This window comes from Bos javanicus, chromosome X (assembly GCF_032452875.1).
Source record: "Bos javanicus breed banteng chromosome X, ARS-OSU_banteng_1.0, whole genome shotgun sequence".
In the NCBI taxonomy this organism is placed as follows: domain Eukaryota; kingdom Metazoa; phylum Chordata; class Mammalia; order Artiodactyla; family Bovidae; genus Bos; species Bos javanicus.
In genome coordinates, this window is record NC_083897.1 from 105,108,348 (window position 1) to 105,121,802 (window position 13,455).

Genomic DNA, 13,455 nt, shown 5'->3' on the forward strand with positions numbered 1-13,455 from the left:
TGGTTAGCACATTCGTTGGTACTATCCTTTCTGGGAATTGGGATGAAGATTGGCCTTTTCCAGTCCTGTAGTCACTGCTGGGTCTTCCAGACTTGCTGACATAATGAATGCAACACCTTGATGGCATCATCCTTTAGGATTTTGAACAGTTCTACTGGAATTCTGTCACATCCACTAGCTTTATTAACAGCAGTGCTTCCTAAGGCCCACCTGACTTTGCTTTCCAGATTGTTTGGCTCTGGGTGGCTGACCACACCATCGTAGTAGTCCGGTTCATTTGGATCTTTTTTATACAGTTCTGTGTATTCTTTCCAGCTCTTCTTGATGTCTTCAGTGTCTACTAGGTTTCTACCATTTATGTCCTTTATTGTGCCCATCTTTGGGCAAAATGTTCCCTTGATATCTCCAATTTTCCTGCAGAGATCTCTAGTCTTTCCCCTTCTATTGTTTTCTTCTAGTCGTATACACTGTTTATTGAAGACGGCCTTCCTGTCTCTCCGTGCTGTTCTTTGGAAATCTTCATTTAGCTTGATATACCTTTCCCTTTCTCCCTTGCTTTTTGCTTCTCTTCTTTCTTTAGCTATTTGTAAGACCTCCTTGGATAACCACTTTGCCTTCTTGCTTTTCTTTTTCTTTGGGATGGTTTTGCTCACTGCCTCCTGTACAATAGTACAGATCTCTGTCCATGGTTCTTCAGGCAGTCTGTCTACCAGATCTAATCCCTTGAATCTATTCATTACCTCCACTACATATTCATAGGGGATCTGACTGAAGTTGTACCTGGCTGGCCTAGTGGTTTTCCCCAATTTCTTTAGTTTAAGGCTGAATTTTGCTATGAGAAGCTGATGATCTGAGCCACCATCAGCTCCAGGTCTTGTTTTTGCTACTGTGTACAGTTTCTCCATCTTCAGCTACAAAGACTATAATGAATTTGATTTTGTTATTGGCCATTTGGTGATGTCCATGTGTAAAGTCATCTCTTGTGCTGTTGAAAAAGGGTATTTGCTATGACCAATGCATTCTCTTGGCAGAATTCAGTTAGCCTTTGTCCTGCTTCGATTTGTTCTCCAAGGCCAAACTTGCCTGTTACTCCTGGTATCTCATGACTTCCTACTTTTGCATTCCTATCTGCAATGATGAATAGAATATCTCTTTTTTGTGTTAGTTCTAGGAGGTCTTCTAGGTCTTCATAGCACTGATCAACTTCAGCTTCTTTGGCACTGGTGGTAGGGGCATAGACTTGGATTACTGTGATGTTGAATGGCTTGCCTTGGAAATGAACTGAGATCATTCTGTCTTTTTTGAGGTTGCACCCAGGCACTGCATTTTGGACTCTTGTTGATTATAAGAGCAACTTCATTTCTGCTATGGGACTCTTGCTCACAGTAGGCTGTGCTCTAAGAAGAAAGACTACCTTAATATTGCGGTAAAATCAATGCTATTTATCCACTAAACCATTTCATTTTCTTCCTAGGCACACAGGTAGACTTGTATTTCCCAGCTCCTTGTGCTTTAAACAAGCCATGTGACTAATTCTGGCTAAAGGAATGTGGGTGGATATTAAAAAAAAAAAAAAATCTCTGGGTTAGAGCGATTGTTTCCCAACATTACAGACCAGGGTTCTTGGCCTTTCCCAATGAACAGAAATTGATCAGAGGCTAGACAAGAAATTCAGGCAAGGCTTTACTGGAGCTCCTACTGTAGCAGAGGGGAGTGAGGACAAACTACAGTTTTCCTTGCTCACTACGTGTGGTGGAGGCAAGCTTGTTCCTTATACGGGGTGAGGGTAGGGGTGTGTTCAGGGCTGGCCAGGGGGATGGCTTAGGTGATCTGCTCATCTCTCACATGGGGTTGTGTGCAAGGTTCCTGTGCTTTTGCTCCCAACACCCAGTTTTTGCTCCAGGCTCCTCAAAAGTGGTCATTGGTTGTTCTTGTTGTTTTTTGGTCTCTTTGTATCTCTGGGGTCCAGAATTTGTCCCAACTGTGCATGCACACAGTTGTTTTTAGTACCATGTAGTTTCTTTGTATTTTGTTGCTTGAGGAGAGGTGTCCAGGTACAAGCATTGCAGCAAAGGGTCCCAGATCCCAGCCTATCTCACGAAGATAAAAAGAGCCTGTTTTGCTGGGTTAATTGCTTAGAGGAGAGCCTCTCCATCAGGTACATTTTTACTGAACTTTGTGAGCACAAGAAATAAGCTCTTACTGTGCTAAATCACTGAGATTGGGGGGGGGGGGTGTTTGTTATGGCAGATTGTGTAAATAATACTAATAGAAACATTTTAAACTTTTAAAAATTATGAAATAGTTCAAAACTAATGGAAAGTACAGAATATATTAATAAACAATCATATCTCTGCCCCTAGATTTAACAGATATTAATATTGTCACATTTCCTTTTGGTCAATCTTCAAGAAACCCATTGGGTATGGGTGTGTTAGTTGCTCAGTCACGTCTGACTCTTCACAACTCCATGGACTGTAGCCTGCCAGGCTCCTCTGTCCATGGAACTCTCCAGGCAAGAATACTGGAGTTGGTTGCCATTCCCTTCTCCAGACGATCTTTCTGACCCAGGGATCGAACCTGGGTCTCCTGTGCGGCAGGTGGATTCTTTATCACTGAGCCACCCGGGAAGCCCAAGAAACCCATTAGATATAACTAATAGCTAATAACCAATAAAGCATCACTGTGTCCCTACCCCTTCCTAGACGTAATTACTGTTCTGAAGGTGGTGTCTATTATCCTCATTCAGATTTTTTACTTTGTCTACAATATAGTAAATTATGGAGTATTTTGTGTGCTTAGAAAAATAGGAATAGTATAAAAAAGATAGCTTTTTTCATTCCATATTGTTTTTGAGGTGTCTCCATGTTGGTACCTATAGGTCTAATTTATTCAATTGAAGAGTTATGTAGAAACATAGTAATTTACTTATCCATTCTCCTACTGAGAGACAGTTAAGATTATTCATATTTTTTTGCTTCTACAAACAATGTTGCAATGAACTTCCTTGTATCATCTGCCTAATATCATACAGTCAGGGGAGACCTCTCTGAGGATTTCTCATTTAAGCTGATATTGGAAGGAGGAGAAGGCAGCCACGTGAAGAGCTGGAAAACAAGTGTTTCAGGTGTCTGGAGTAGTGGGTAAGCCCTAACACCTTAGGGAATGGCATGTACTAGACCCACCCAGGGCAGTTACAGTAAAGTGAGTGAAGGAAAGAGAGGCAGGAGGCAGAGGTGGAGAAGCAGGTAAAGACTACTGTGTTAATAGCTTTAAAGGCCATACTAAGAAATTTGGGTTTTCTTCTACATATATGGAAAGCCATCAAAATGTTCTCATTTTTTTCTGGATTGATCAGACCATACTCACAGTATTGGTCTGTGAAGTCCTCAACTTCACTACGAATGGAAAGTGAAAGTGTTAGTTGCTCAGTCCTGTCCCACTCTTTGTGACCCCATGGACTATAGCCCACCAGTCTCCTCTGGCCATGGAATTCTCCAGGCAAGAATACTGCAGTGGGTTGCCATTCCCTTCTCCAGGGGATCCTTCCAACCCAGGGATCGAACCTGGGTCTCCTGCATTGCAGACAGATACTTTACCATTTGAGCCACCAGAGAATGGAGCAGCTCTTAAGTGAATGCAGTTACTGCTTTTGCTCTCTGTTTTGGAGGAACTGATGATAATATCATAGAAAAAAAAAAAAAACTTTTCAATTCCTTTCCCAGTGTTTTGTGCCTGAGGGGCAGCTGTATGTTTCAGAGTGAAACTACAGTTGACTTTTGAATAACATAGGTTTAAACTGCATTACATGCAGATTTGTTTCCAATAAATGTTACTACAAGATCTGAGGTGGGCTGAACATCAAGGTACCACAGATAAGGAGGAATTCTGGTTAAAGAAGGCTGACTATAAATTATACTATAAACTATATATAAATTATGGATTTTTGACTGCAAGGAGGATCTGTGCCCCTAACCACTGCATTGTTCAAGGGTCAAATGTATATGTACCAATTTGTCAATTTTCCATCAAAAGGGCTTAAAGGGAAATGTTCTCTTTTTTCTCCGTATTTTGCAATCAATTTGTTCTTTTTATTAAAATCAGATTGACTTCAGAAAGATCTAGCATTTAGGTTGATTTAAGAGCTGAGGATATATCATACTGCTAGTTCTGAATTTTATCTGCTAATTCTCAGATAGTTTTATCTGAGGTGTGATAGAATCTGGTGATGACCAAGTACAGAAACAATTGAAAATTGGGAATGAAAGAATTAGGCACTTATACTATTAATACAATGCTAAACATTGTATTGTGGGCTTTAAAATGATAAATTACACTATTTCCAAAAGTGATTTGGATATGAACCATTCATTTAGTATCTCAGCCAAACATGCTAATATTGTCTCTCCTTCCTTACTCATTTCTTCTATATTTGCCTGTGGCTATACTAATCAGGTTGGGAGGTGGGCTATCACTTTCAGGAGTTTTCATTTAAATTACCTCCCTGATCGCCAACAATTTAAGCAAAATACAGTTATTTTCCTGTATTTTCACCCTATTTTCTGTCAGAACTTTTCAATTTTTAAAGATATACAGAAATTTCATTAAAATCTAACCTGATGGATATGGGTGAAAATTTCTCTTTTTTAAAATAACCCCCATCCACCCATTAATTTTTTTTATTTGCAAATTGGTTGTAATTTCTCTAGTAGAATCTTACTGCCAAATAAGATGAATACCAAGAGGCATGGTGTATAATTGTGTTTAATGTAGACAATAAGAACGAGTTAAAATCCTATTCAGTTCAGTTGCTCAGTCGTGTCCGACTCTTTGTGACCCCATGAATCGCAGCACGCCAGGCCTCCCTGTCCATCACCAACTCCCGGAGTTCACTTAAACTCACGTCCATCGAGTTGGTGATGCCATCCAGCCATCTCATCCTGTGTCGTCCCCTTCTCCTCTTGCCCCCAATCCCTCCCAGCATCAGAGTCTTTTCCAGTGAGTTAACTCTTCATATAAGGTGGCTGAAGTATTGGAGTTTCAGCTTTAGCATCAGCCCTTCCAATGAACACCCAGGACTGCTCTCCTTCAGAATGGACTGGTTGGATCTCCTTGCAGTCCAAGGGACTCTCAAGAGTCTTCTCCAACACTACAGTTCAGAAGCATCAATTCTTCGGCACTCAGCTTTCTTCACAGTCCAACTCTCACATCCATACATGACCATTGGAAAAACCATAGCCTTGACTAGATGGACCTTTGTTAGCAAAGTAATGTCTCTGCTTTTGAATATGCTATCTAGGTTGGTCATAATTTTCCTTCCAAGGAGTAAGCATCTTTTAATTTCATGGCTGCAATCACCATCTGCAGTGATTTTGGAGCCCAGAAAAATAAAGTCTGACACTGTTTCCACTGTTTCTCCATCTATTTCCCATGAAGGATGGGAACAGATGCCATGATCTTCGTTTTCTCAATGTTGAGCTTTACCCAACTTTTTCACTGTCCTCTTTCACTTTTATCAAGAGGCTTTTTAGTTCCTCTTTACTTTCTGCCATAAGGGCGGTATCATCTGTATATCTGAGGTTATTGATATTTCTCCTGGCAATCTTGATTCCAGCTCATGCTTCTTCCAGCCCAGCGTTTCTCATGATGTACTCTGCATAGAAGTTAAATAAGCAGAGTGACAATATACAGCCTTGACATACCCCTTTCCCTATTTGGAACCAGTCTGTTGTTCCATGTCCAGTTCTAACTGTGGCTTCCTGACCTGCATATAGGTTTCTCAAGAGGCAGGTCAGGTGGTCTGGTATTCCCATCTCTTTCAGAATTCTCCAGAGTTTATTGTGCTCCACACAGTCAAAGGCTTTAGCATGGTCAGTGAAGCAGAAATATATGTTTTTCTGGAACTCTCTTGCTTTTTCGATGATCCAGCGGATGTTGGCAATTTGATCTCTGGTTCCTCTGCCTTTTCTAAAACCAGCTTGAACATCTGGAAGTTCACGGTTCACGTATTGCTGAAGCCTGGCTTGGAGAATTTTGAGCATTACTTTACTAGCGTGTGAGATGAGTGCAATTGTGCGGTAGTTTGAGCATTCTTTGGTATTGCCTTTCTTTGGGATTGGAATGAAAACTGACCTTTTCCAGTCCTGTGGCCACTGCTGAGTTTTCCAAATTTGCTGGCATATTGAGTGCAGTACTTTCACAGCATCATCTTTCAGGATTTGAAATAGCTCAACTGGAATTCCATCACCTCCACTAGCTTTGTTTGTAGTGATGCTTTCTAAGGCCCACTTGACTTCAAAATCCTATTAACATCACACAATCAGAATGTGTTAGAAAAGACTTTAAGAACCATCTCAGGGACTTCCCTGGTGGTCCAATGGTTAAGACTCTGTGCTGCCAGTGCAGGGGGCTCGGGTTTGACACTTGGCTGGAGAACTAAAGGCTTCCCTGATGGCTCAGATGGTAAAGAATCTCCCTGCAATGCAGGAGACCTGGGTATCATCCCTGGGTTGGGAAGATCCTCTGGAGAAGGGAACAGCCGGCTACCCGCTGCAGTATTCTGGCCTGGAGAATCCCGTGGACAGAGGAGCCTGGCAGGCTACAGTCCATGGGGTCACAAAGAGTGGGACAGGACTGAGCAACTAACACTTTCACTTTTTGGAGAACTAAGGACCATCTTGTACATCTTATGTGTATGTGACCACCAGGGCTTTTTAGCTGAAGTCAACAGTTTTCAAAAGAGGAAAAAGAACCTTCAATAAAACAAAACTACTGCCAAAGAAATGATACCATTCTAGCTAACTTAGAAAAAACTTTGTTTCCTAAGGTAGCAGCATAGGGATGGATCTTAGGGAGAGTATCTACGTTCAGCAACTGTTACCTGTGGAGGCTGTAAGTGATCCTACTGCCTTTTAATGAGTACTAGGATGGTACTGTTTGTGTAAATGTGCTTTAGGATCACAAAAGGGAGCAAGTGATTAAGATTACATCCTCAGAAGACAGGTGAATTGTCTTCAAGAATGAGTAAGAATTACACAAGTGGACAAGAATGAGAGTATTTTAACCTTATTTACGTCTAAGAGTCATAGATAAGACTGCAAAAAGATATTTGAAAAGGGTGGTGGCAAATGACGCTTTTAAACAGTGCACATTAAAACCACCTAGGAAGCTTTTAAAAATCCTGAAGCCCAGACCAATTAAAGCCGAATCTATGGGGAGAGGAGCATAAGTATTTTCTAAAGCCACCCACTCCTCCATCTCCCCCGATTCCAACGTGCAGGCAAGGTTGAGAATCATGGCTTTAAATCAGAATTCAAAATATTAAGCGTGCATTTTGATCGGGAAAATGTGGCAGTAGGGCACAGAAAACGAACTGAAAAGTCCTTGGAAGGTAGGGCGGCTACTTCAAGAGCAGGGACAAGAAACAAGTGGGAGAATCAGTGGTAGAGGATTTAAAGTCTGTTTCTGCGGTAGAACTGCCAGGTTTTGGGGGTAGCTAATGAGCTCAGCATATATCCAACTCCATTCAAGTTAAGTTATTCTGCCAGTGGCCCTTTTTCTACCCTCAATAATATTTTCTCGAATCTTTTTCCCACAGTTAAAAAAAAATGACGGAAACGTCTCCTATCCCACGAAAGGCGCATGGGCGGACTGTGGGAGATGCAAAGATCTGAGACGTCACAAGCGCTCAGCCGTAACAATTTCTTTTCGAGTCCAGAAACACAGGTCACAAACATCTGGGATAGGGTGTCCTCCCCGGGCGGGCTGCACCCACCAGGGGAACGCTGATGGACACCTCAGCACAAATCGGATCTTTTTAAACTCCAAAGGGCGGCGAGGGTAAGGGCCGGGCAACTGCTGACGTTCTCAGTGACAACACTGGCTCCGCCCTTACACTCACTTCCGGCGGCGCGCAGCCCCCGTTTCCGCTTTTCTCGCCCGCGCGCCGGCCCCGCCCCACTCCCACGCGCCCCTTAACGTCCCCGCGCCCGACCGCCGGGAGAAAAGGCACAGGTTGCTGTCGGAAGTCCCCCTTTGGTTCCCCTTCCGTTCTTCCTAACGACTTCCGCTTTGGGCCGTCAATATGGACGCTGCGGCTGCCTGGCCGAGCGGCCTCTGAACGGTTGCTGGGGCGCTGCTTCTCTGCGGCTGCCACCCGCTTCCCCGCCCTCCCCCCGCCCCTCGCTCCAGTCCCTGGAGCCGGCGGGCTCATCGCTACATGGGGGCGGGCCTCTGCGGCCGGCGTAAGGCTTCCTGTTCGGAGGCGGCTCGGCAGTAGTAGGCGGCGGCGGCGGCGGCGACTCCGCCCGCGCCCACTTAGGCGCGGTGACTGAGCGCCCGGGAGGGAGGTTCGAGGGCCGCATCTTGTACCGCTGCGCCAAGCCCGGCCCTGTGCCGCCATGGCCCCAGTGCAGCTGGAGAACCACCAGCTGGTCCCGCCCGGAGGCAGCGGCAGCGGCGGCCCCGCGTCAGCCCCGGCGCCGCCTCCTCCCGGAGCCGCCGTGGCAGCGGCCGCTGCGGCCGCGGCTAGCCCTGGCTACCGGCTGAGCACCCTCATCGAATTTCTGCTGCACCGGGCCTACTCGGAGCTCATGGTGCTGACGGACCTGTAAGTGCCGCGAAATCCACGCTTGTTCCCCAGCCCCCGCTTCCCGCCCAACCGGCTAAGAGGTTCGCACCTCCTTCTCCACAGAGGCTGCTGCTTTCTCCTCTCCGCTGGGCTGCTTAAGTCTAGAATTTCTGAACTCTTGGGGCCCAGCGGAGGTGGAGGAGGAGCTTTTCATTTGGGGTCCTGGACATGAAGCAACCGAGACTTGTAAATTATGCACGTTGTTTGACTTTCTCTGAAAAGCCCATCTTTGGAATTTTTGCTCGATTTGCCATCTTAACCTTATTGGTTTGTTGGTTGGAAGCTTTTTAGCCCAGACTCCTAGTTTAGGGTTTAGGAATATATATTATTCGGGCGTTTAAAAAAATTCCCAAAGACAAATTGTGTTACAGCCTCTTACGGTACATTTTAAATGTAGGTTGTAATTGCTTCTGACAAAGTTTGAACTCAGGAGATGTATGTAAAATAATGCAAAATGTTGGATTCCAAGTTTGTTTTCCTGGAATGTTTGAGACTGTTTGAAGTCTTAACACATGTAGTGTAAGTAAAGGTTTTTTTGGTAACTAGCCTGCTGTTATTGTCTCATGGGGTATGAGGGGAGTTTATAAATCACCAAGTTAGCAGTAAAATGCCTTGGGATATGATTAGAGTGTTAATCCCCTCAGGATAGGATCAGAATACACTGTAATGATTTTCAGGTGTGTGAAGAAAAGAACCTATGAAATTTAGGGGTATATATAGTTGAATTACTGTTTAACATTTTTAAAATCTAGGTTCAGAGAAAGTAAGACTAGTTTTCAGCTAGATTTATTTTTATCTTTTAGTAGACTCCAGTGTATTCAGTTGAAGTACATTTGTATACGTATGAGGCTGTGAAGTGTCACAGTAATTTGTTGCTAGAGACTGTTAAAATATTCTTTTGCAGATGACTAATAAGAGGTTCCACTTATCCCTGTAAAACATCATTCTGAGAATTTTTATATACTTTATTGAGGGGGATGGAAATAAGCCTACCCCTGTCTAATGAGGAAATTAAATAGCTGTCATGATTAGATTATGGTGGTATACTTCTCTACACCGTTTATCGTTGGCTCTCATATAAGAATTTGAGTAGCCATGAGAAAAATCTCATGTACCCATCCTATGTATAGCTATGGGAAAATGTTGAAAACTGCCACTATCTGTGGTGTGTAATTTGTATAATTTATCTTTCCATAGGGCATTTGTAGAAATTCTTGTGTTCCTCTGTTTTAGCACTTGGTTATGAAAAAAGAAATATTTATTGCTGTAGGATAAGTACATAGGTTTAGTCTTGCACACGTTGTATGAGGATAATTCCTACACTTATCTCTCCAGCACAGACCTCTCCACTGAGCTGCAGACTCTATCCACAGGCTATGTCATTTGGACATAGGGGACATTTCAACGGACCAAGTCCAGAACCAAACTCCTGATTCCATGCAATCCTCCCCCCACCAAAAAACTTTACTGTCTCACTAAGTACTCTCTCTATTCTTCCTCTGGATGCTTAGGCCAGGCATTTTGGAGTTAATTATTGCCTCCTCTTTCTTCCAATCGCACATCAGTAAATTCTGTCATCTCTGGCTTCAGAATCCCAGCACTTTTCACCCGTTCCATCAAGTGTTAATCCTTTGCTCCTGTGACTGCAGTAGTTCACTAACTGGTACCTGTGCTGCTACCCTTGCCCCTCGATGGTTTTTCCTTCATGAAATAGCCAGGATGATCCTTTTAAAACTTATTTTTACTCACAACTTTCCCATGGTTCCCCATCTCAGAGTAAAAAACTTTTTATAGTCACCAATAGAGTGATCATAAAGTTTATGGTCCAGATGAGGATGCTTTTGAACATGAAAGGTGGTGCTATTAACAACTATGTCAGAGCAACAGGCATGAACTGGGACTGTCTTGAGCAAACCAAGACTGTGGTCTACCTGTAAGGTCCTACATGATGTGTCTTCTCTCCCTTACCGCCTTTGTTTAGTTGTTGTTTAGTCACTAAGTCGTGTCCAACTCTTTGCGACCCCACGGACTGTAGCCCACCAGGCTCCTCTGTCCATGGGATTTCCCAGGCAAGATACTGGGATGGGTTGCTGTTTCCGTTTCCTCCATTGTAGACCATGGAGAATTTAAGGGGAAAATTCACTGTTGTTCTTGATACATAGGTATATAAAATAACTTTTTTCTCGTTTGATTTGTGGTCACCAAAAAAAGATTTAGGAATAAGTTCCTAGATCATGTATTTTTCCTTGTTCCAGGTAGAAACTGTCAGGATTAATGTATTAGTATAAAACCAGTGTTCAAGGTATACTTTATGAGTCTGATTTCTGCCACATTTGATGTTTGTGGAGTATTGAAAGTAAGAAAGGTGGTTTGTTTTTGGCCCCAGATTTCTAAATTTTTTTCTTTTGCTTGTTCATTTCCTCCTGCCCTTCCCTCACCCATGTACATGCTCTTATCTTAGAGTTTACATTCTGCTGTGATTTTTTTTTTTTTAAGAGATTTAGGTTCTACTTTTTAAAAACCCTTTTTTTTTTTTTTTAATTGAAATCAGAAAATGCTAGAATCTTACACACTTTGGTGTAAATAAGGTTTTTGTGACTTACTGCACTTTCGGGCTCTTGCCCCAAGTGGTGGACTTGTCATCCATAAAGGAATTTTAAATAGATGAGGAGGAACTGGGGAGAAGGGGATGCAGACAGCAAAACCTATCCTTTGTCCCTGAAATGATACCACTTCTGGCAGGAAAAGATCCTTTTAGGGTCTCTGGGACAAGGGGCAAGAGCTGAAACAATGATTCCTGTTCTTTCTGCCCCCGAAGACTCTGCTCTTCTCTTTTTCTCTCTCTCTCACACATGCACACAAGCATCCGTGGTTCTCATTGTCTCCTCTCTTAAGGACAAGGGAGAGTTCTCAAGGAGTGTCTTCTGAGTCTTTCACAGACATAGGAACTTGGCAGCAACTGCTTTTACTTACAGTCTTATCATAATAAGGCCTTAATTTTTGCTTCATCCTCTGATCTGCTGGCCCTTCCAACTCCTACCCAGTTTCTTTTGTCACTTGAATCATAACTTGAGCTTCCATCCCACTGTCTACGCTAAGAACTGTAGGTAACTGTAAGCCAGAGCTCATTTTAATAGTTCCTCTTCCTTGTACCGTGAATCTCTGGAGGTGGTTTTAGTTTCTCTGCACCTGTGGCATGTCAGTGGGAAAAGAGCATCTTAAATGGCTCAGTATGTGTTCTTCAAGAATGGATCCAATGTAGGAGAGGCTTTAGAGTTCAGGCTTTTGAATCTTGAACCGTGGAGAATGTGGTGATTCAGGAAGCAGATCAGGACCTTTCTAAGCATCAGTGGATATGAGAGTGTTAAATGGTATAGTTTATCAGGGAAATGGTGACATTGGTTGCTGGCTGTCAGTACTGCAGAACTAGCAAAAAAGAAATCAACATTTTCCTGGAGCTGTTTGAAAATAATCTTATGCATCTCACCAAGCGACATCATAATTGCTGTATAATCCTTGGCTGACACTGGCCCTTTCCCATGCCTAGTTTAACCCACCATAACAAAGCATGAAGGGACTGGTGCTTGGAAGCAAGGTTCTGTTGAATTTAGAGAGGCTCGCGACTAAGTAGTACCTTGTATTCATGACCATTTGGTCTTAAAAGAAGATTTTCTTTGACTTCTCTGTGATGTAGTGTGCTAATAAGACTTGGGCTATTTTTTAATGTTTGAGGTTCGTGCAGTATCTTTTGAAGAACTTTGAATGGAGAGAAATGTTCCTTTGTTAGTTTTTCCTTTGTAGTTATATCACTGAAAACTTAGAAAAGTTATGAGTGGAGCCGCACAAGCCTATAGTGGCTATTTGTCCAGTTTTTCTGAAATGCTAAATTTTAATAGAGTAAAAGTAAAGGCCATAATCATACTTTGATGAAGATGTGCATATATTTAGTCAACTTCTTTTTTTTCTTCTTAGGCTGCCAAGGAAATCTGATGTGGAAAGGTGAGTATGAAAAAAACCTTAAATCTGTGTTGATATATCTATGAGTGAGTGAGTAAGTGTATGTGAGTGTGAGAGTGAGTGTGGGGGGAGATATGTGTAGGTATGGGTAGTAGGATTGTGGACCGGGAACCTAGGCCCAGAGAGCCTAGGGTGACTTCTCACAGCATTTGTTTAAGACGCCCTGGGAAGTGTAATTTCCGTATCCTTGACAGTTCTTGGTATGTGGCCAGCTCTGGACCTTGTCTTCTAGAAACTGACCAGGTCAAGTGCCTCAGGGGGTAAAAGATGCAGAAGATAGGGAACTAAATGGAGATAGCTGGTTGGTCATTTCTCATTTTCTACAGTGGTGCTGCTACTGCTACTGCTAAGTCGCTTCAGTTGTGTCCGACTCTGTGCGACCCCCGTAGACGGCAGCCCACCAGGCTCCCCCATCCCTGGGATTCTCCAGGCAAGAACACTGGAGTGGGTTGCCATTTCCTTCTCCAATGCAGGAAAGTGAAAAGTGAAAGTGAAGTCGCTCAGTTGAGTCCGACTCATAGTGACCCCATGGACTGCAGCCTACCAGGCTCCTCTGTCCATGGGATTTTCCAGGCAAGAGTACTATTAGATATCTTTGAAGAATGGACATTTGCCTACTGCTATTACTGATTTATAGTTAAGAGAATTTTGATTCAGTTGGAGGTTGGGGCTTAAGACATAACTAAATGCTAGTTCATTTCCACAGTCCAAGGGAACAAGGTAAATTAAGGTTTGAAAGATATCAGGTGATGGAGATTTTAATTGTGGCTACAGTATAGTCTACTTGACTCTATCTTTGGCACTACTTA

At 43.0% G+C, this 13,455-nt stretch overlaps 1 protein-coding gene across 3 annotated transcripts in view; it reads left to right on the top strand.

The window, feature by feature from the left end:
• MED14 (mediator complex subunit 14) overlaps positions 1-13,455 on the top strand; it is a 172,271-nt gene that overhangs the window by 103,870 nt on the left and 54,946 nt on the right. Inside the window, exons 1-2 of one of the 3 annotated variants that reach the window (XM_061410412.1) lie at positions 7,972-8,608; positions 12,602-12,628. In XM_061410412.1, the coding sequence (XP_061266396.1) occupies positions 8,400-8,608; positions 12,602-12,628 (236 nt within the window). In that variant the 5' untranslated portion in view covers positions 7,972-8,399. Of the gene's footprint in view, positions 1-7,971; positions 8,609-12,601; positions 12,629-13,455 lie in introns of those variants that run through there. The other 2 variants (XM_061410413.1, XM_061410414.1) reach the window with 2 other exon arrangements.